Source organism: Danio rerio, chromosome 13, assembly GCF_052040795.2.
Source record: "Danio rerio strain M-AB ecotype USA chromosome 13, GRCz13ab, whole genome shotgun sequence".
In the NCBI taxonomy this organism is placed as follows: domain Eukaryota; kingdom Metazoa; phylum Chordata; class Actinopteri; order Cypriniformes; family Danionidae; genus Danio; species Danio rerio.
This window is the reverse complement of record NC_141033.1, coordinates 43,064,210-43,084,878: the sequence shown is the minus strand read 5'-3', so window position 1 is coordinate 43,084,878 and position 20,669 is coordinate 43,064,210. Positions and strand designations below refer to the sequence as shown.

At 34.4% G+C, this 20,669-nt stretch overlaps 2 protein-coding genes across 2 annotated transcripts in view; one reads left to right on the top strand and one right to left on the bottom strand.

Moving 5' to 3' along the window:
* cnnm1 (cyclin and CBS domain divalent metal cation transport mediator 1) overlaps positions 1-11,029 on the top strand; it is a 60,124-nt gene extending 49,095 nt beyond the window's left edge. The window contains exon 10 of the mRNA XM_087278100.1: positions 10,278-11,029. Coding sequence (XP_087134226.1) covers positions 10,278-10,308 — 31 coding nt within the window. The 3' untranslated portion in view covers positions 10,309-11,029. The remainder of the gene's footprint in view (positions 1-10,277) is intronic.
* On the bottom strand, positions 171-20,009 carry got1 (glutamic-oxaloacetic transaminase 1, soluble). The gene is given in 9 exon segments (NM_213057.3): positions 171-2,557; positions 4,616-4,758; positions 7,264-7,429; positions 7,520-7,670; positions 10,334-10,438; positions 12,136-12,248; positions 13,219-13,342; positions 15,494-15,675; positions 19,796-20,009. Coding segments are annotated over 9 exon segments (1,233 nt in total). The 5' UTR covers positions 19,905-20,009; the 3' UTR covers positions 171-2,417.
* Between the last annotated feature and the right edge of the window lie 660 nt (positions 20,010-20,669).

Below are 20,669 nucleotides of genomic sequence, written 5' to 3'. Positions count from 1 at the left end.
TTAATGCAAAACATTCTGAAATATATGTTTGGTTTTCTCTTCTGCTGACCAGCCCAGGATTCATTTGATCTTTAATTTGATAATAAAATAAATGACATTTCAATATCATAATATTATAAGTATTACTACTACTGATAGAAAAATACACAAATTAAACACAGTAGGACATGTCAACTTACTTCATTTATTTCAATGTACTTTGATTAGTATACTTGTGGTCAGAGAGCTGTTATACTCCTAGTGGTTTGATCTTATGACACTATAATAAGCTGGTTGGGGGAGTAATGTACTTGGACTAATGACTGCACATTTATTAAACAGTACTGCAGTGTACAAACGAGCCGGAACACAATGAGATGGAGCAGATTCAGCAGATTAAAAAGACATCGGAAAATAAAGTGCAAAACGATGCCTGGGCTCTTCACGACCCAGAAGTTCCAGAATGAGCACCGCCAAAGAAACGTTGAACTTCAAAATCACTTTAAAAAGAATTGACCTGCCTTCAGTAGACATGAGATGCAGGATTTTCCCTCCAATTTTACAATAAGTTAAAAAGTTATTCAACAAAAATTTGATTTAGGGGTAAAATGTTGAGTTAAGCCATTTAATGAACTGTAGGAGCAAATAAATCCCATTGAAAATAACAGCGAAACACAATCTAATGCCCTCAGTTATTCAAGTTCTGCAGTCATTCATCTCAGTGCAAGCTTCACAGACACATCGTCCTTCAGTTTAGCACTCAATACAGTGAAATGGGATGATAAAGATAAGATAGGACTTCTTTTTTTGTCATATCTGTTTCTGTTCGGAGTTAGTCAATAAACTCAGATTTAATCTCACTGATCTGTTGTAATTTAATCCAAGGAGCATGAGAGATAATGAAATCAGTCAAGCTGGAGCCTTTAGATTAATGTAATCCAGAGACTGGAGTTTGGCTGACTGTAAACTATGGAAGCACATTTCTTCGCATGATAAAAAAAAAAGTAAAACATCGCATAATTCTGACTTTTACTTCTTTAAAAATGGTTTATATCTCACAATTCAGATTTTTCTAAAACTCTGACTTTATTTCTTGCAATTCTGAGGAAAATACCATTTAACCCTCTATGGCATGGTGTTGCACTCAGGCAACAAACCAGTTTTTTGGCCCAGAAAACCCCCCCTTTAATTTTTTTTAAATAAAATATCACAAAAAAAAAAAGTCTAATAATAGCTTGTGACCAATAAAATTTAAGGTGGGTGAGGGTTTGATCTTTCTTCTGGGGGCAAAACAGCCATTTTGGGACAATAGCCTGCTTGAGCACACTGCTAGCAGAACATAAATTAGATTTAACTTTTTAACATATTTAAATGTCTTTACATTAACAATGTGTGTGATGTGCATAGATATGTGAAGCATATTTGATTGAGACACTTTATGTTATTATCTGTATACTAAAATGGTAATTTTTCATTTCTTGCCTCAGGGCAACTTTGCAGTTTAGACCCCCTTTGTAAATACAATAACATCCTATTGATGGAAATGTGCAGAAATGTATATATAGAAATATGTATATAGCATTACTGTATACTATTCCTCACAGGAAATGGATATTGAAACATTTTATGGAGGTAAAGAACAAGATTAAGCAGTTGGGCTCATTCCTTCCGACAGCGAGCTTGAAGAGTCACATTAGCTGATTCCATTCAAAGATGCAAATTAAACTTGCAAAAAGCCACAGTTCTGCACAGTTTATCTTTAACCCTGATTAAACAAATCTGATTAAACTAACTGAGTACTTCAGGCTTGTTTGAAACCCACAGGTAAATGTGTTGAAGCAGGGTTGGAACTAAACTTTGCAAAATATAGGGTGAAATATTTTTCCTCTTTGAAACTGCAAGATACAAACTTGGATTCATGAACAAAAAATGACTAAAATTCCAAGAAAAGTTTATATTTTGTAACTTTGACTTTTTCCCCTCTTGGAAATGTTACCTTTATCCGAAAAATGTAGCATTGTTTTAACTTTTTTCTATCGATTGTGGGGGAAAGAAGTCAAAAGGGGCAAGATATAAACCATAAAAGCCTCATTTGTGAGGTTTTTATCTTATTTTTTAATTATTTTTTTGTGGCAGAAACTAGCTTCCATAGTTAAACCCATCCTCAAAGTGCTTATTTACACAAACAAGACTAAAATGAAACGCACTGAGAATATTTAACACATGAGAAGGGCATAGGGAAGGAAATTGTGTGCATATATATATTCATATTCTGGGACAGTTTCATTGTATATAATTACAAAATTAAAACAGGATCTTGCTGATGAGTAAATTAGACCAGCACAAGTTGGTGTGTGAAGGTGTGTGTTGGTGTGTGTGTGTGCCTGTGTGCGTCTATGTTCTTGTTGACACACACACAAACAAACAGGTGACGGTGATTACTGGACTTTAGTGACAGCCTCGTGAATGGACTCGGCCACATAGTCGATGTTCTTGGAGGTGAGACCGCACATGTTGATGCGGCCGCTGGCCATTAGATAAATGTGCTTTTCTTTTATCATGTACTCCACCTGCTTAGCTGTAAAACACAAAGATATGAAGATGATTTAGGGACACTGGGGGAAAGAGCACTGAAAAAAACCACACTAAAGTAAAATACCATTATACTCGGGGGGGGGGGGAAATGTAGTGCAAAATTAGTAAGAGTATCTGTTTTAAATACTACTCAAAGTATGAGTAAAATAGCCTTTTTTTAAAAGTACTCTGAGTATTATGAGCATTTTTTCGATTACGAGTATACTTTAAGCATTACTTGGTGAAAATTATCCCACCTTATAGCCTGCAATTTAAAAATGCCTCTGACATCAGCTCCATTTTCTTTTAAGCTCGTTTCTAAGTGTAATTAATTTTTTTTAACTATACATTTAAAACATGAGATGTGAGAATGCATTAATAAATGCACCAATAATAAGACCACAAAAAGCCGGTTGATGTGTTTACATGAGAGCAAAATCTGTACAAAATCTAAAAAAAGGACCAAAAATCTAGCTGTGACGATATGTTATAGGAACAATCCATTTTTGGGGGGGTATTAGGCAAGTTTTTTTTTATTTTGATTCTTTTTTTATTGAACATTTTTTAATATTAAACAAAGACTGAGATCCACCCAACAAAAATGTAAAATAAAATCAAAACAGAAATACTAAAATAATACGTACAAAATCAGGACTGAAATTTATCTGATACAGTCTCTCTCTAATATTTACAAAAAATTGTACAGTTTTCTTACTGGCACTATTTATTTTGGCTGTGATATATTCCAAACTAATAATTTCCAGTTATAGAGCCTCCAACATAGATCAACGGGAGGAAATAGGCTAATTTCATAACTCCCCTATTTGAGTTTTACTATTTTTTATCCATTCAGTCGATCTACAAGTTTGGCAAGAGCACATTTAGCTTAGCTTAGCATAGCATAGCATAGCATAGATCACTGATTCGGATTAGACCATTAGCATCTTGCTTTTTCTTCTTATTTCTAGAAATTTCCTTCAAATCTTCCTTCCTGACTTATCCGTAGTTAAATCATGTACTAAGACAGAGAAAAGCTCCAGTCCAAAGTAAAACTATACTCCTATTCAAGCAAAATAATAAAAGAATTTTGGTGTCGTATAATGGCTCCAGCAGGGGTCCTGATATTACGCAGAACCTTGAAAAAACCCTAGCTTGGTAACTAGGTAACGCATGCATAATATCATTGCGCCTACTACAGTCATGTCATTATTATTCCATAATAAGAGTATAATTCGAAATGATCTTATACTTTTTGAAATATTTGCGCGAGATGCTTTCCGTCTAATCAGTTCTTAATAATCTATGCTAAGCTAAGGTAAAAGTAAAACACTAAAAATAAATAAATAAATAAATAAATAATAATAATAAACTCGCCTTAACTCTGGGGGCCCATTTCCAAAAAAGTAGTGTTCTTTTAATGTTTGTTTCATTCATTCATTCATTTTCCTTTGGCTTAATCCCTTATTTATTAGAGGTTGCCACTGCGGAATGAACCCCGAACTATTCTGGCATATGTTTTATGCAGCTGATGCCCTTCCAGCTGCAACCCAGTACTGGGAAAAACCCATACACTTTCATACACACACTTGTACAACTACGGCCAATTTTGATTATTCAATTCACCTATAGTGCATATCTTTGGACCGTGGGGAAAAACCGAAGCAAGCAAAACCGAAACTCACGCAAGCAAAGGGAGAACATGCAAACTCCACACAGAAATGCCAACTGGCCCAGCAGGGACTCGAACCAGCGTTCTTCTTGCTGTGAGGCGACAGTGCTCTGAGCTACCATGCCACCCCCTTTAATGCTTATTAACTTTCATTTTGAACTATGGCTAACAAACTATGAGTGTCCAGCAGTTGAAATACACTTTTTTAACAGCATCAAGGCTTCTTTCATGATGATTTCAGAAAACATTACAAAAGGTAAATAAATAAAGGTTTGACACAACGGCAACAATTAATCTTCAGTAATGTGTGAGGAAACGGCATTAGACTGTTGGAGCAGATGTTAGAAACACATGCATTAGCAGAGTGTGAAAGTGCCAGGAGGAGATGCTTACGGTTGAGACCAGTGAAGCTGAACATGCCGATCTGTTCAGTGATGTGCTCCCAGGTTCCAGGAGTTCCCAGAGCCTTCAGTTTCTCCTTCAGCTGAGCTCGCATCAGCAGAACTCGGTCTGCCATAGTCTTTACATTGGCCTTCCTGGAGAAAAACATCAAGAAAACATCCAGTTCACATTTCACCCCAGTATTTGCAGGGGTAAAACAAGCCTAATAGATCATTAGGATTTTTTGCTATATTTTGTTATTTTTATTTTATTTTAACTTTTATTATATATATAAAATCTATATAAATGATGTACTGTAAATAATATTATTTACAATATGTGATTATTATTTTATTATTAAAGTATATTACTATTATTTATATTATTCATTCATTCATTCATTCATTCATTTTCTTTTCGGCTTAGTCCCTTTATTAATCAGGGGTCGCCACAGCGGAATGAACCATCAACTTATCCAGCGCATTTTTATGCAGCGGATGCCCTTCCAGCTGCAGCCCATCTCTGGAAAACATCCACATACACTCATTCACAACGGACAATTTACCCTACCCAATTCACCTGTACCACATGTCTTTGGACTTTAGGGGAAAACAGAGCACCCGGAGGAAACCCACGCGAAAGCAGGAAGAACATGCAAACTCCACACCAGCGACCTTCTTGCGGCGACAGCACTACCTACTGCACCACTGCGTCGCCCTTTATTTATATTATTAATGATGATAATAATAATAATAATAATAATCGTAAACTGTGTGTGATAAAACTACTATAAAAACTACTACTAATATAAAAGTATAAAATAGATGTGTGTGTGTGTGTGTATATATATATATATATATATATATATATATATATATATTAGGGGTGTAACGATTTATCGTTGTACCATTTATTGCGATGCAAAAATGTCACAATATGCATCGTGGCATTATGACGATTTCATTACGATATGACGTCCGTTTTCTCTTATTAGTTGAGCTGTTTGCACGTGAGCTACATTCCACCTGCTGTCGCACGTGAGTTCAGATTGCAGCAGCAGTAATGTTAGCAGACCAAGATGAGTGGAGCTGACATAGAGGATGGCCCATCTCTCAAAATCAGACGTCTGGCAACATTTCGGTTGTACAGTCATTGCTTTAGACTCGTCCGCTTTTTGAAAGGCATACTGGGTCAAACATCCTAAGTTTTAAAGTCTTCACAGTGATTTACATACTTTGCACAGCGACAGGGATACCTCCTAATGGTGTTGAAAGAGTCACATACTGTATTTATAAGGTACAATTCACCCTAAAATATCATTCTGTCTTCATATAATGTTCCCGCCGCAAAATCACACATGACGTGAGCTGACCGTGAGCTGTTACTACAGAGGGCGGACTTTGATAGACGCGCGCGTATGGCAAGCCGTTTTAGCATTTAAACCTTTGTTCTGACTATCCATAAATATATTTAGAGATATCTCTAATTATATTTTGACTAGCCATAGTTATAATTCGACTAGTCAGAATGACAATTAGAGATATGTGCAATTACAATTGTACTAGTACGAAATCAGATTGGAGATATCTGCAAATATATTATGACTAGTCATATTCCTCCATTGACTTCCATTGAAAAATATTTGCAGATATCTCTAAATGAGTTTTGACTAGTCACAATTGTAATTAGAGATATCTCTAAATGAATTTAATTAAATATGAATTAAATACCTGGAAATGTGGATTTTTTTTTGCACACACAAAAAACGCAAGTGACCAAGCAAAGCCTTAAGCTCTTACTGTTAAATTCAATTGAATAGAAAGCTTTTTTTTTTTTTTTGCACCTTTACTTAAATTGTTCCTTAATTTTGTCTCTGTCATTTCAATAATATTTTTTTAAGAAGTTTTTAAATTGTTTTATTTTCCAGAGACAGGCCTGTTTAATTTATTTTCTTAAAGAAGGTTCAGTTTAACAAGTTGAAACAAAAGAAATACATAAAAAATAGTTTACTTGGTAAAATTTGCATTTTAGTTTAATTTTCAATTTTTATTCCAAATATCGTGATACATATCGAATCGTGAACATTATATTGTGATACACATCGTATCGTGAGCTGAGTGTATCGTTACACCTCTAATATATATATATATATATATATATATATAATTATTATTATTATTATTACATATATGTATGTCTGTTGTGTATGTATAGTTATATAGCATATCATTTTTTATACATGCTTTTATAACAGAATATTTGCATGAACAAGAGACAGTATATAAAGTATATAAATACTTGTATAAATAATATGCCATAATACACAAAAGTCATACACAAGATGAAATTTTTACTACACTAATGACAATCCTCAAAGTAAATAAATGATACAAAACTGTTCATTTAAAAAAATCCCAATGGCCCTAATAAATGCTGACTTTTATTTTTACAAAATGTACTTTTACCTTTTATCGTCTCACTTAATTGTTTCAAGAAATTATAAGTTTGTTGACGGTTACGCAAATTTTTATATTTGCATTCATGCATACGTGTATGTATATTTTTAAGTGTATATGCTGTTCAACAACAACAACAACAAAAACTTTAAATAAAAAACTTTAAAAAAAAAAACTAAAAAAAAAAATGTTATTAGCATTTACCATTCAGCAAAGAGTTCCGGGGTGTTTAGTGTGATGGCGACCAGACGAGCTCCCTGTGACGGAGGGTTTGACCAGGTGATTCTCACGATCTTCTCCATCTGAGACAGCACACGATTCACATTGTCTTGATCTTTGGCTACAACAGTCAGGTTTCCCACTCTCTCATCTGCGAAGTCAGATTACTCTTTAAAATCACATGATTCTGAACCAGGATTGAATAAAAATAAAACCTGTAAATGCTGTCGGAGCCACTTACTGTACAGACCGAAGTTCTTGGAGAACGACTGAGCACAGAACAATTCAAAACCCTGTGATACAAAGTAACGCACGGCCCAGGCGTCCTTCTCTAAATCTCCTGAGGCGAAGCCCTGATAGGCTGAATCAAAGAAGGCAAACAGATTCTTTCGCTGAAGAGACAAATGAGAAAAGAGATAATTAGTTAGTTACATACATAAGACATGACAGTTTGGATTTAGGCAATCAAAAACGTAAAGGGATGGTTCAAAAAAATGAAAATTAAGTCAACATTTACTCATAATTTATGCGTCACAAATATGTTTGTGTTTCTTTATTCTGTTGAACACAAAATAAGCTATTTTAAAGAATGTTGGAAACTGGTAGTCACTGACCTTCACAGTATTTCCTTCTACTAGTCATAATTATATCTGCAAATTTCTGACATTCTGCAAAATATCTTCTTTTGTGTTTAATAGAACTGTACTGTACTGAATGTACTGTTTCCTATATTATACAAGAGAACAGCAGTAACTTTGTTCACCAAACATATAAACAAGTGTTGCTAAATTGAATATTTTTGTATTTTAAACCTTAAATAAAAGTTTAATAATTTCTTTATTAATTTTATTTACATTTTGAACTCTTACATTAAAAATTGTTCCTTAGAAATCTGTTGATGTTTTTAAAGTCACACCTTTTTACCAGGAGACACCTATTTTACAGTTTTTCTCAGTGGCTTTGGTGCATTTCTCACAACACTATTTACATTTGCACAACAGTTAATGCATTTCTCAAAACAATTAGTACAAACTGCAAAACCGAGATGATAACCTGCAAAAGTGTGTCACTGCCTCAAAATGGAGAGCTCATTCCTCAAAAGCAAGTATTCATGTCAGTGAAGGTGTCAGTGTCATTAAAATGAAAAGTCCTGACACCATTGTTTATGAACAAGATAGTCAAATGGCTTTGTCATGTTTTCATTATGACAGTTTACTCTGTACATGTTTTCCAAAGCATAAAAGTCAGATTTTGGTGACACGTCCTGCAAATGCTCAAGACAGCACTAAATACTATTTGCACAGCCATTTGAAAACTACAGTAAAGTTGGACATCACTGCATTTAGTGAGATATCTGAGTTCAAGACACTGAATGCATGTTTCACATTTTTACTGCATTTGCACTTTATAATCCTAGTTTATTTACAGAATTGTGCAAAAGAATAAACACACCCTTATTTACAGCAAACATACACTTCCTTTGAGTAGAGCTGTGCACAACTATAAACAATATTGCAGAATATATTGGAACTGAACCTACAACATACACAGGTCTGTAAATCATTCATAAAATTGTTCAAGACATTTTCAGGTGAAAAAAAAAAAGATTAAAACCTTTTTATAAAATTTACATTTGACAGATTTTGACAGCTAGTTCAACATTTTTTTGTATGTAATGACTCAAGTAATGAAATGAAGACTATTAGTTTAATATGGAATGACTATTTAGCATTCACAAGTTTAGTTAATTTTGAAATAAACAAAAAGAAGCAGATGATAATGTAATAAATAGCAGAGAGTTGTATGAAAGCAATTGATGCATTCCAAAAGCATTTGCATTTTGTTGGAAGCAATGAGAATCTGCTACTGTGATGTGCACAAATGACTAATTGTTTTAAGAAATGCATTAACTGATGTTCAAATATAAATAGTGTTGTAAGAAATGCACCAAAGGCACTGAGAAAAACTGTAATATTCACAATCAATCTTAAAAAAAAAAAACCTAGAAAAAAGAATGGGGGAAATTGCACAAAAACAGCAGACAGTCTGAATGAAAATATTCATAACATAAATATATACACAAATACAATTTCTGAAATTTGGTGGTCCTTATAAAAAGACAGAAAATGCTAGACGAAATGTGTTTAATGCTAGAAGGTATACTTTTAAAAATTAATAAAATGGTCAAATAAATAAATAATTTAAAATAGGTTTCATCATCAAACTCTAATTGTAGCCATCAGACTAGAGTGACCCCTCATAAATCTTTGCTAATTATTATTTTTTTCAGCATGTGAATACAAACGCAAAAAGCAAAAAATAAATAAATAAAAATACAGTGGGCAACTGATTTCATTAAATACCTTAACTGGAAAAAACAAAGATCCTTCAATTGAACAGGACATCAATCAAGACTTTTGGTCTTTTGGTGTTTTCCTATTTTAGTTTCAATTTATGAGCTATACATAAACCTATTTTTCTCATCGGGCCAATAACAGTAACATTAAATTAAAAAATCTGTAGTTATCAGCCAATACCAAAGTTGTCACTGATATATCGTGCATTTCTACTTTTAACCGTAATGAACGCAGTATTACTTTTTATTTCATGCACTAAACAACTGTCACAAGACATATCCCATCAACATTCAGGATGATGATTACAAGATTAACTGGACTCAAATTGTGAAAAAAAGGCTACATTTTATTCATAAATTGACTACGAATCGACCTGAATCCCACTGAAAGTCTTAAGATAAGCTGACAAAATTAAATGTAACTTTTAATGAAATAAACTTGATTGTAAAGCAATGCCATGATGAACGATGACCCTGTGTGACTCAACTTTATGATATATTCAAGTTATTGTGCAATAGTTAACTTAGTATTTATAAAACTACAGAGAGCTTAAATTTAGACAACAGTAGGTTGTAATGGTAGGCTGTGTTTAAATGCTCTATTACACACAATTAGGGACCATTTTTGTTCTATGTGCTTCAGTATTTCTAAACCTGGCATGTCGGTCAGATGATGTGGAGGTGTAGTGATGCCCTCACCTTCATGACTTCAGCAATCTGCTTCCACTGGTCCTGGGTGGGGTCTGTGCCAGTGGGGTTGTGGGCGCAGGCATGCAGAACGAAGATGGAGTGATCAGGTGCACTCTGATGCCAAAGACATGAGAGTTAGACTGTATATAGCAAATGTTTATTTAAAGGGGTGGTCCAGAATGTAATTTTAAGGCTTGGTTGTGTTTATAAGATGCAAAGCAATGTGTGCTCATGTTTCACTTGAAGGAAATCACGTTATTTTTTCATACATCTCACTTTGATTATACACAGCTACTCGGCTAACATGAAAACGACTGATATATGTCTTAGTTCCTCTGAAAGGCCCGCCCTTAAGTGACTCTGATTGGTCATCGTCATAATGTGCTGCGATTTGCAGATCGGCTCCACACCACGCCCATAAAAGCACGCACTTTTCTGTTGTGTAAACAATCAGTCAACCTCCTGCCTGCTCACAAAAATAAAATCTGACAAGTTTCTGTAACGAGTAAAAATGGGGTGCGGCTCCTTTAAGAGCGTTTGCCATTGTGTGTGTGTGTGTGTGTGTGTGTGTGTGTGAGAGATTGTGTGAACTTTCTGTAACAAGCGCATGTGCGCGAGAGTTTTTTTCCTTTTTCTCTGATGCTCGGATTAAGTTATTTTCTGTAATATATTGTGAGAGAAGAATAAAGCACAAGATGTGGGATGAGACCTGTGTGAGCCCTGATTTATTTTTCTGCTGCTACCACGAGTCAGGTGAGCTATCCTGTTTTTTTTTTTTCAACTCTATGTGTTACATGACGTCTTTCACATGTATCCGAATAAGCCGGTATAAGTAATATAAATCATCCACATATCTTTTGCGACTTCATTATCTGAGATATGAAACATGGAAAAGCTGCTTAAAGACAATCAATGCAAAGTTGCGCACACACATAAGAGAAACAAACGTGCTGGTGGAGTGTGTGTGTTTTTACAGCAGTATGATTAATATGAATTTGTAGCTAAATCATTTGTGGCGCAAAGCAGCATTTTCCATTGTTTACATCGTTGCTACAGCATACCATTAACGCTAGACACTGTACATGTCATGATCAATTTTAACAAATAAAAACACTTTCAGGTTGTAGTTCACAGCTTCTGCTTTAAGGAGATTTTAGCCGAATCCAGCACTGAACTGAGAGAGATTCTGGAGCTGTTTTGTCAAATCATGCTTGCTGTGTATTTTATAATTCTCTGGAACATAATTAATATTGAACTGTAAGCACTTTTGTCTTTGTGTCGTGTCCTTTGGAAGCCCAAATACAGAAACAGACGAAGCTCTGTGGAAACAGCAGTGTTTAGATGCATTTTTTGCTTCATCTCTGCTATAACGTTACAGCACCTCTGGCCACGGCTCTTAGCTAGTTTGTGTGCGCATTAAACCAACCTTTGTGATCTCACAGGAGGCGGAAGTATTTTTTGTAGTCCCCAAAATTCTTTCATTGTAGGCTTTGCTAAGCTAACTCTGTAAAAACCAAGGTCTCCCTTTGCATTGAACTTTTTACATTCAGAGATGTTGTTTATGTTCACACAGCTACATTACACATCAACTAAAGTTTAAAATATGATATCGTAGTGGACCACCCCTTTAATGATCATCATTTACAGTGTTTCCCTGTTAGTGTACTGTAATTAAATTTTATAATGGCACTTGTGTGGTTAATTATAGAATTCTTTCTGCACAAATATTAAAAAGATCTTAGTTGACTTTTTATCAAAACCTGATAAATAAGCAGCTATAAAACACAAACGGAATTTAAACCACTACTCACCTCCATGTCACCCAGAAAACCTGCCAGATCGAGTCCACGCTTCACTGGGTCCCAGTATTTGTATGGACGGATGTCCTCAAACCCAGCATTAGAGAAAACAGCATTGTGGTTTTCTACAACCAAAGATGCAAGATGATTAACATTTAAGAAATTGAAACAACAATAAACACAATAATTTACTCAAACAAGTTAAAGGTGCAGTAAGTGATTGTCTTCAGAAACATTTTTTGTTGTTGTGCTGGTTGAAAGTCCCTTCACATTCCAATAGTAAAGATTAAAGTAAATGATCTAAATGCATTTATACATTTAAAGTCAGAGTTATTACCCCCCTTTGAACTTTTTTTCTTTTTTTAATATTTCCTAAACGATGGTTAACAGAGCAAGGAAATGTTCATAGTATGTCTGATAATATTTTTTTCTTCTGGAGAAAGTCTTATTTGTTTTATTTCAGCTAGAATAAAAGCTGTATTTAATTTTTTAACCACCATTTTAGGGTCAGATTATTAGCCCCTTTAAGCTATATGTTTTTTCGCTAGTCTACAGAACAAACCATTGTTGTCGACTTAACCCATCCTGCCTAGTTAACATAATTAACCTAGTTAAGCCTTTAAATGTCACTTTAAGCTGTATAGAAGTGTCTTGAAAATATCTGGTCAAATATTATGTACTGTCATCATGGCAAAGATAAAATAAAACAGGGGGGCAAATAATTCTGACTTCAACTGCATGTATTTTTATATTCTGGGTAAGGCATAAGACTAAAAAATGTTCATCCAATTAAAATTTGTCAGGCCGACACTTCCCATAATTCTGATAAGTAGCCCAAACTGTCTGTCAGCAAATGCAGGTTTGTACAACTGCACACTCATTCACGCAGATCCGCCTTTTGAGCAGTCATGACAATATTTATCAAAGTGTTGTACATAATGTTTTTAAAAAGCAGCTCTCAAAAGCCAAACTATAAAAATACATTTCAGACTTGGTATAAAAACAGCAAGTTAAAATACTCTGGCCAATTAAGTATCTGTATTGCTGTAATGCAGTTATACAGATTTTCTATATGTGACTTGGTCTTCTGCTCACCCCATGTTGGTGCAGACACATAAACTGGAGTTTTTGTGTTGTCAGTTCCATTGTACCAGCGGCGAAGAAATTCAGCTCCGATCTTTAGAGCACCAGTACCTCCTAAACACTGCACAGCCCCTACCTGAAAAACAACCAAAAACATCACATAAAAAACAAAACACAGCAGTAAAAAACTATAAAATAAAATGTGCAAATAGACCTATAATTAATTTGGGTAATTACCAACCAAAAATGTGACCCTGAACCATAAAACCAGTCTTAAGTTGCAAGGGTATATCTTTGGCAAAAAAAGCTTTTATGGGTTAAAATAATACATTTTTGTTTTATGCCAAAATTCATTAGAATATTAAGTATGGATCATGTGCCATTAAAATATTTAGTACATTTTTAACAATACATTTAAGTATTAAAGTAAAGTAGATATTTACTTTTACAAAGGCCATAAAAGTAAATACCAAAACTCAATTTAGACAACTTTAAATGTGATTTTCTCTGTATTTAGATTATTTTTGTACCCTTAGATTCCAAATTTTCAAATAGTTTTTTTCTCTGCCAAACATTGCCCAATCCTAACAAACATACAAAAGAGGAAAGTTTATTCATTTTGCTTTCAGACTTTTCCACTTTTAATGAATATACTTTAATTAAATAATTTATAAACTTAAAAATTTATGAAGTACAGTTGAAGTGTATTATTAGCCCCCCTGTTTAATTTTCCCCCCAATTTCTGTTTAATGGAGAGCAGATTTTTCAACACATTTCTAATCATTCATTCATTCATTCATTCATTCATTCATTCATTCATTTTCTTGTCAGCTTAGTCCCTTTATTAATCCGGGGTCGCCACAGCGGAATGAACCGCCATCTTATCCAGCAAGTTTTTACGCAGCGGATGCCCTTCCAGCCGCAACCCATTTCTGGGATTTCATACACTACGGACAATTTAGCCTACTCAATTTACCTGTACCGGATGTCTTTGGACTGTGGGGGAAACCGGAGCACCCGGAGGAAACCCACGCGAAGGCAGGGAGAACATGCAAACTCCACACAGAAACATCAACTGAGCCTAGGTTCGAACCAGCGACAGCACTACCTACTGCGCCACTGCCTCGCCCTTTTCTATTCATAATAGTTTTAATAACTCATTTCTAATAACTGATTTATTTTATCTTTGCCATGATGACAGTAAATAATATTTTACTTGATATTTTTCAAAACACTTCTACACAGCTTAAAGTGACATTTAAAGGCTTAACTAGGTTAATTAGGTTAAGTAGGCAAGTTATGGTAATTAGGCAAGTTATTGTATAATGATGGTTTATTCTGTAGACTATCGGAAAAAAATACTTGGCTTAAAGAGGCTTATTTTGTCCCTAAAATGTTTTTTTTTATTAAAACTGCTTTTATTATATCCAAAAAACAAAAACAAAAAAAACAAATAAGACTTTCTCCAGAAGAACAAAAAATATCAGACATACTGTGAAAATTGCTCTGTTAAACATCATTTGGGCAATATTTAAAAAAGAAAAGAAAATTCAAAGGGGGGCTAATAATTCTGACTTCAACTGTAGTTTGTGTTCCAGAGTCACAAATATATATTACCAGCCTTGATTTAAGTAGTTAAGGAATTAAGGTAGGAAATAAGGAAGGAAGCATAGAATAGAATAGAATAGAATAGAATAGAATAGAATAGAATAGAATAGAATAGAATAGAATAGAATAGTGAGAGAGACAGACAATTAACATGTTGCTACATTTTTATTAAGGCTGCATTATTTGATTCAAAACACAATAAAATCAGTAATATGAAATGCTAATACAATTTAGCATTTTACTGATGTCCTATTCGAATACATTTTACAATGTATACAATAAACTGAATTTTCAGCAACGTCACTCACTCTCAATGATCCTTCAGGAACCATTCTAACATGCTGATTTGCTGCACAAGAGGCATCCTTTTTAATAGATCACTAAAGTTTGTATGGAAACCCCAATCTATTTAATTTTTCTGATGACTAGACATATGAAAAGAGCATCACTTATATTTTAAATTTAAATGATCTCTTTACTGTTAAATTTGATAGATTCATTCAAAAGTATTCATTCTTAAGATTACTGTAGATTGTATTTCCAGAGACTTTTATATTTTGGAGGCTTAACTGAAGAAATATTTAAATAGTTGTAAAAGAAGCGATCAAACACCTGCATCCTACAACAGAAAAAAAAATTACAAAATTATGTTTGTGAAATAAGTGTGATCTTTTCTGACCCGGTTCTCCTTAATAGCAGGACTGTCTTCACCAAGAGCGATCTTAGATGCGCTGGAACGAAATTCTGGCAGGCCTAGGATGGGCAGGTACTCGTGGTTCAAACTGTGGTCATCAGCGATCATCTTCTCCACTTTCCTCACCACGGGGAGAACCCAGGGCTGACATTCATCTGTCCTGTAGGCTGAAGAGAGGAACACCATGACCATTCAAAACAAAGGCAGGCTAAATTATGATCCACACACTCTCTCTCAGCTAAAATTTTGGATCAAACGTTTTTTTTTTTTATTGGAAGAAATTAATACTTTTATTCTGCAAGGATGAAGTACATGACAGTAAAGACATTTATAAGGTAAAGATTTTTAAATAATGCTGCTTTCCCTACTTTCAGATCAAGAATTCTGAGAAAATGTTTTCTTGTTTAGACAGTGCTGTGAGTGTAAAGTGCTTCAAAGTGTTCATTTTTATTCAATGTTTTACAGAAAAATGAAGAGAGGGTGAGATATATAGTAGCCCCTCCCCCTTATTAAAAACAGCCAATAGCATGTTTTTTAAAAACAGCTCAGCCAGTGAGAGTGGCTGAGCTCAAGAGCATCAAAAGAAAAGCAAATGAGAAGCATCTTGAAGGGGGCAGGGCATGTCAGATTGTAAATAGCATTTGATTGGTCCATATTTGATGAGAAACTTAAGTATGAGGTGGCGTCAAAAAAAAAAAAAAGATCGATTTAAGGGGGACAAACTGCAAGCTTTAGATAATTATGACAGTTTTATACCTTCTAAACTTTATTTTGTCACTGTTTTGGAGCACACTAGATTATCTACTTGATATCTTTAAAATTAACTTTTACTAACATCTTAAAAACATTTAATTTCACAGGACCTTTAAACTATTTTAAATCTCCACCTCCATGCATTGCAGCCCCCTAAAATTGATCAAATACAGAGTAACACTACCCTAGTCTTTGATGACTACAGCGTGCCAGAAGATTGTTAATAAAGAAAACTACTTGAAAAAACCCCAGAGTATCTTGCTCTTCGCTTCTGAGTTTACATAATATTAACCTTAGCAATTTTCATTCATTTAATATTTTGTTAATTATTCCAGCCAATAATAATACTTTATCTAGAAGAACAAATATAATAAGAAACACTGTGACAAAAATATCATACATATCATGTGATAAATATTAACTTGGTACTTATTTTCACAACCAAGAGGGCTAATGAGGGCAAGGCAGTGGCGCAGTAGGTAGTGCTGTCGCCTCACAGCAAGAAGGTCGCTGGTTAGAACATCGGCTGGGTCAGTTGGCGTTTCTGTGTGGAGTTGGCATGTTCTCCCTGCCTTCGCGTGGGTTTCCTCCAGGTGCTCCGGTTTCCCCCAGAGTCCAAAGACATGCGGTACAGGTGAATTGGGTAGGCTAAATTGTCCGTAGTGTATGAGTATGTGTGTGTGTGTGTGTGTGTGTGTGTGGATGTTTGCCAGAGATGGGTTGCGGCTGAAAGGGCATCCGCTGTGTAAAAACTTGCTGGATAAGTTGCCGGTTCATTCCACTGTGGCAACCCCAGATTAATAAAGGGACTAAGCCGACAAGAAAATAAATGAATGAGGGCTAATGATTATGTCTTCAACAGCTGTATATTACACTACAAATTTCAGTGAATTCCTTTCTATTCAGTATCAATCATACTCAATTGTTCCTATTTTATCAGTGCAGTCTAGGATCAGGATTTATCTGTGAACTTTCAACCATGAGCAAAATGTGCTTATTCGACAATAACGTGTACTTCTGTTCTGATATCCTGCTGCAGCTTTTCTTTTAAAATCCATTACACATGCAGAACAAAACATCTGTTCTGTTTATTACTGGTCAATATCTGAATTACATGAGTTTTGTGAGGCACAGCAATATTTTCATAAAGTTGAATATACAGTTGAAGTTGAAGTGCCAATCAATCAATATATTACTATAGCACATTTATTATTATATTTTAACGACTGAAATAAAAATAAGTGATAATCTTAATGTGTTGTACTTAATATGGTCTATAATCTTCAATATTCAAAACAATAATACTAATATTTTAAGTTAATTCACATGCACAACAAAATGTCGTTTTCTTGCAGCGTATATCTTCAGAAAGCACATAAAAATCTGTGTGTTTTTCAGGGTTGCTCAAGAAAGATAATCATTTCAGCATTGACACTGAGGAAAGACCACAGACTAGAGGGAGGTGGTCACAAAAAAATGCACAAACAACCATGACTCAGGGCTTTTCAAAGAGGTGACTTTCATCTTTCACTCAGGAGTCACGTTCGGTGTCTGCTGGGTGTCAGGAAAAGCAGAAGATAAAGATAATCCTGACACAATCCTCCAAGGTCAAGCTGACTAACCAGGATCAGGAATAACTACACAGCAGATGACAGATAACCCCTGCTTCTGCACAATAATACTGTTGACAGAACACAATCTATTCATCCACAGCTAACAGCGCTGCACAAGTGAATGGCCGACCAGTGCCAGGATAACTTTTATTATACCTTTTAGATATATAATGAGCAAATATGTTTTTTTTTAATCTATCCACAGCTGATTTGTCTTGAGAGAGCAGGATCAGGATCTCCTAGATATATTTAGAAGCCCTAGATGCCATTGGAGCTAAATGACATGACTTTAATGTCAGTGTGATAAAATATATTATGTTGTGTGGCTTATGCAGTGAACAGAAAAGTAAAGTTTCCTAAAACTAAAAGCTGTTTTTGTTCCTTTTACCCGGAGGCAAAGAGATTTTAAAATTGTAAAATACATGTGTAAGCATATTTTTTAACATAAAGTATTAGTAGCAGTAATAAGAGTATGACCATTATTGTTTCCAGTACATTAAGCGTGACTAAATGGGAGAGGAATTTTAAATAATACTAAAACATAATATATCTATCTATCTATCTATCTATCTATCTATCTATCTATCTATATATATATATATATATATATATATATATATATATATAGGTTCTTATGGTACTGGAAAACTTTTTTTGTACAGAAAAAATTTTGTAAGGCCTGGAAAATTTTGGGAAAAATAAGTAAACCCAAAATGTTTTGGAAAAGTCATGGAAATTTGCAAAACAAATATCTGTGTACTTTAATGTATTTGAGAAGATAATATTGGGTAAATTTCAAATACAATTGCGATGTCTATCCCTTCACGTGACATTCTCTGTGTGGGGCAAAAAGCAACTTGCAGTTTTAGCTTCACCTCTATTTCACTTGCATTTGTCATAATTCAAGATACATTTTGAGTGTCATGTCCAGCAACAATCTCTAATAACTACTACAGAGGTAGGATAATGTGTGTGCTAAAGGCTAATTTGCGCTAATTTAGCCTTTAGCCTAAGACACAAGCAAACATTTTTAAAAATTTTCACACAAGATATTTTCTAAAAGCGATTTTACTGGTATAAAATAAAAATAAACAGATTATCACATTTTTTTTTTTTTTTTTGATATGCTGAAATACATTTGAACATTTTTTAGACAATTTTTTCTCATTTACTACATGTACATCGCATTACATAAAACATTAGGTCATGAATATTTACCTGAAAGTTTTGGAAAAGTCATGGAATTTTTGTAGTAAAAATACACATGAACCCTGATATATATATATATATATATATATATATATATATATATATATAAAATATTAAAATGATATTAAACAGCGTTAAAAGTTTATATGTATGATTTTAATGCTCAGAACATATATATATATATATATATATATATATATATATATATATATATATATATATATAATATTTTATGTAACATTGATCTAAAATCTAATGGAAAATCAGCATACAGTACACACTGCCTACAGTTATATATTTACATTCAGTTAATCAGAGACAGTTAACGTTAAATGTCAGATCATTGTGCATGAAGAATCTCATGTTACTGATGCTGCTATTGGATTGCAGAAAACAGCTGATCTGAGCTCACGTGCTGTGTCCTCCAGTATCATAATTTAAAAACACATGGGGCTTATTTAAATGCAATTCATTCTAAATGAGCAGTACAGAAGCAGATAGGCAGGTCTTGTTTTATTGAAAAGGCCTATTGTTGTCACAGTAAGAGGATAACAGTATGAACTCAGCCAAAGCATGCATTATTCTGACACACACACACACACACACACACACACACACACACACACACACACACACACACACACACACACACACACACTTATGTATATCTAGATATGCAAATCTGTGTGTGTGTTTCTAGTGCATCTCTCACCTCCGACTCCCAGATTCACCTTCTTCTGATCCTGATCCTCACGGAAATCTGCTGTCAGTTTGAACACTGCGACAGGAGCAGCCTGTGGGACTTCACCAAATATCGACATTTTGCTGGTTTAATGGGTCTGTAAATGTAGAGAAGAGGGGGGAGAGTGGTTACCGCTGGATTGAAGTGCGGTATGATGAACACTGACTGACTTTAACCTTCAAATGTGAGATTTGGGCAATGGAGGACAGGCGTGTTTAAGCTTACCAATAGAAACATGCAGTTGATGGTGGACTCGCGGACTGTCCAATCGTATTGTAGTACAAGAAGGTCAAGCGGCTACGTCATCAAAAAACGCGCTGGGGCGACCAATGAGAGCGCGCGTACGTGAGACTGACGTGACTTTTAGCCAATAGTGTAGCAGAAGAGGGCGGGATGCGTTTGCTTCAATGAGCTGCGTTGTTTTCATTCACACCCACGGTTATCAGAGTTCCACATCCCAGTCATCGGCATCATTATTTTGAAATTGTGCAATTTATGAGGGTTATCTGCTTTTATGAAAACAAGTTTCATAATATTCTGCGTAGTTCAATGTAACAGTAGTGCTGTGTAGACTTCCACCTCAGATAAGGATCAAGAACACTGTACTGAAATTACTATCTATATCAAATTAAGACTTCCCATATGTAACTTATTAATACACTGAATGGCAATTTGTGTCACGCTTTACAATTAGGTTTCATCAGTTAGCTTAATGTATTTACTACTAACATTGACTAATTATGAACATTAGCTACTACAGCATTAATTCAATCCAGTGTTGCCAACTTAGCTATTTTGTTGCCATATATATTGCTAGATTTAGCAACTTTTCAAACTACCCAAG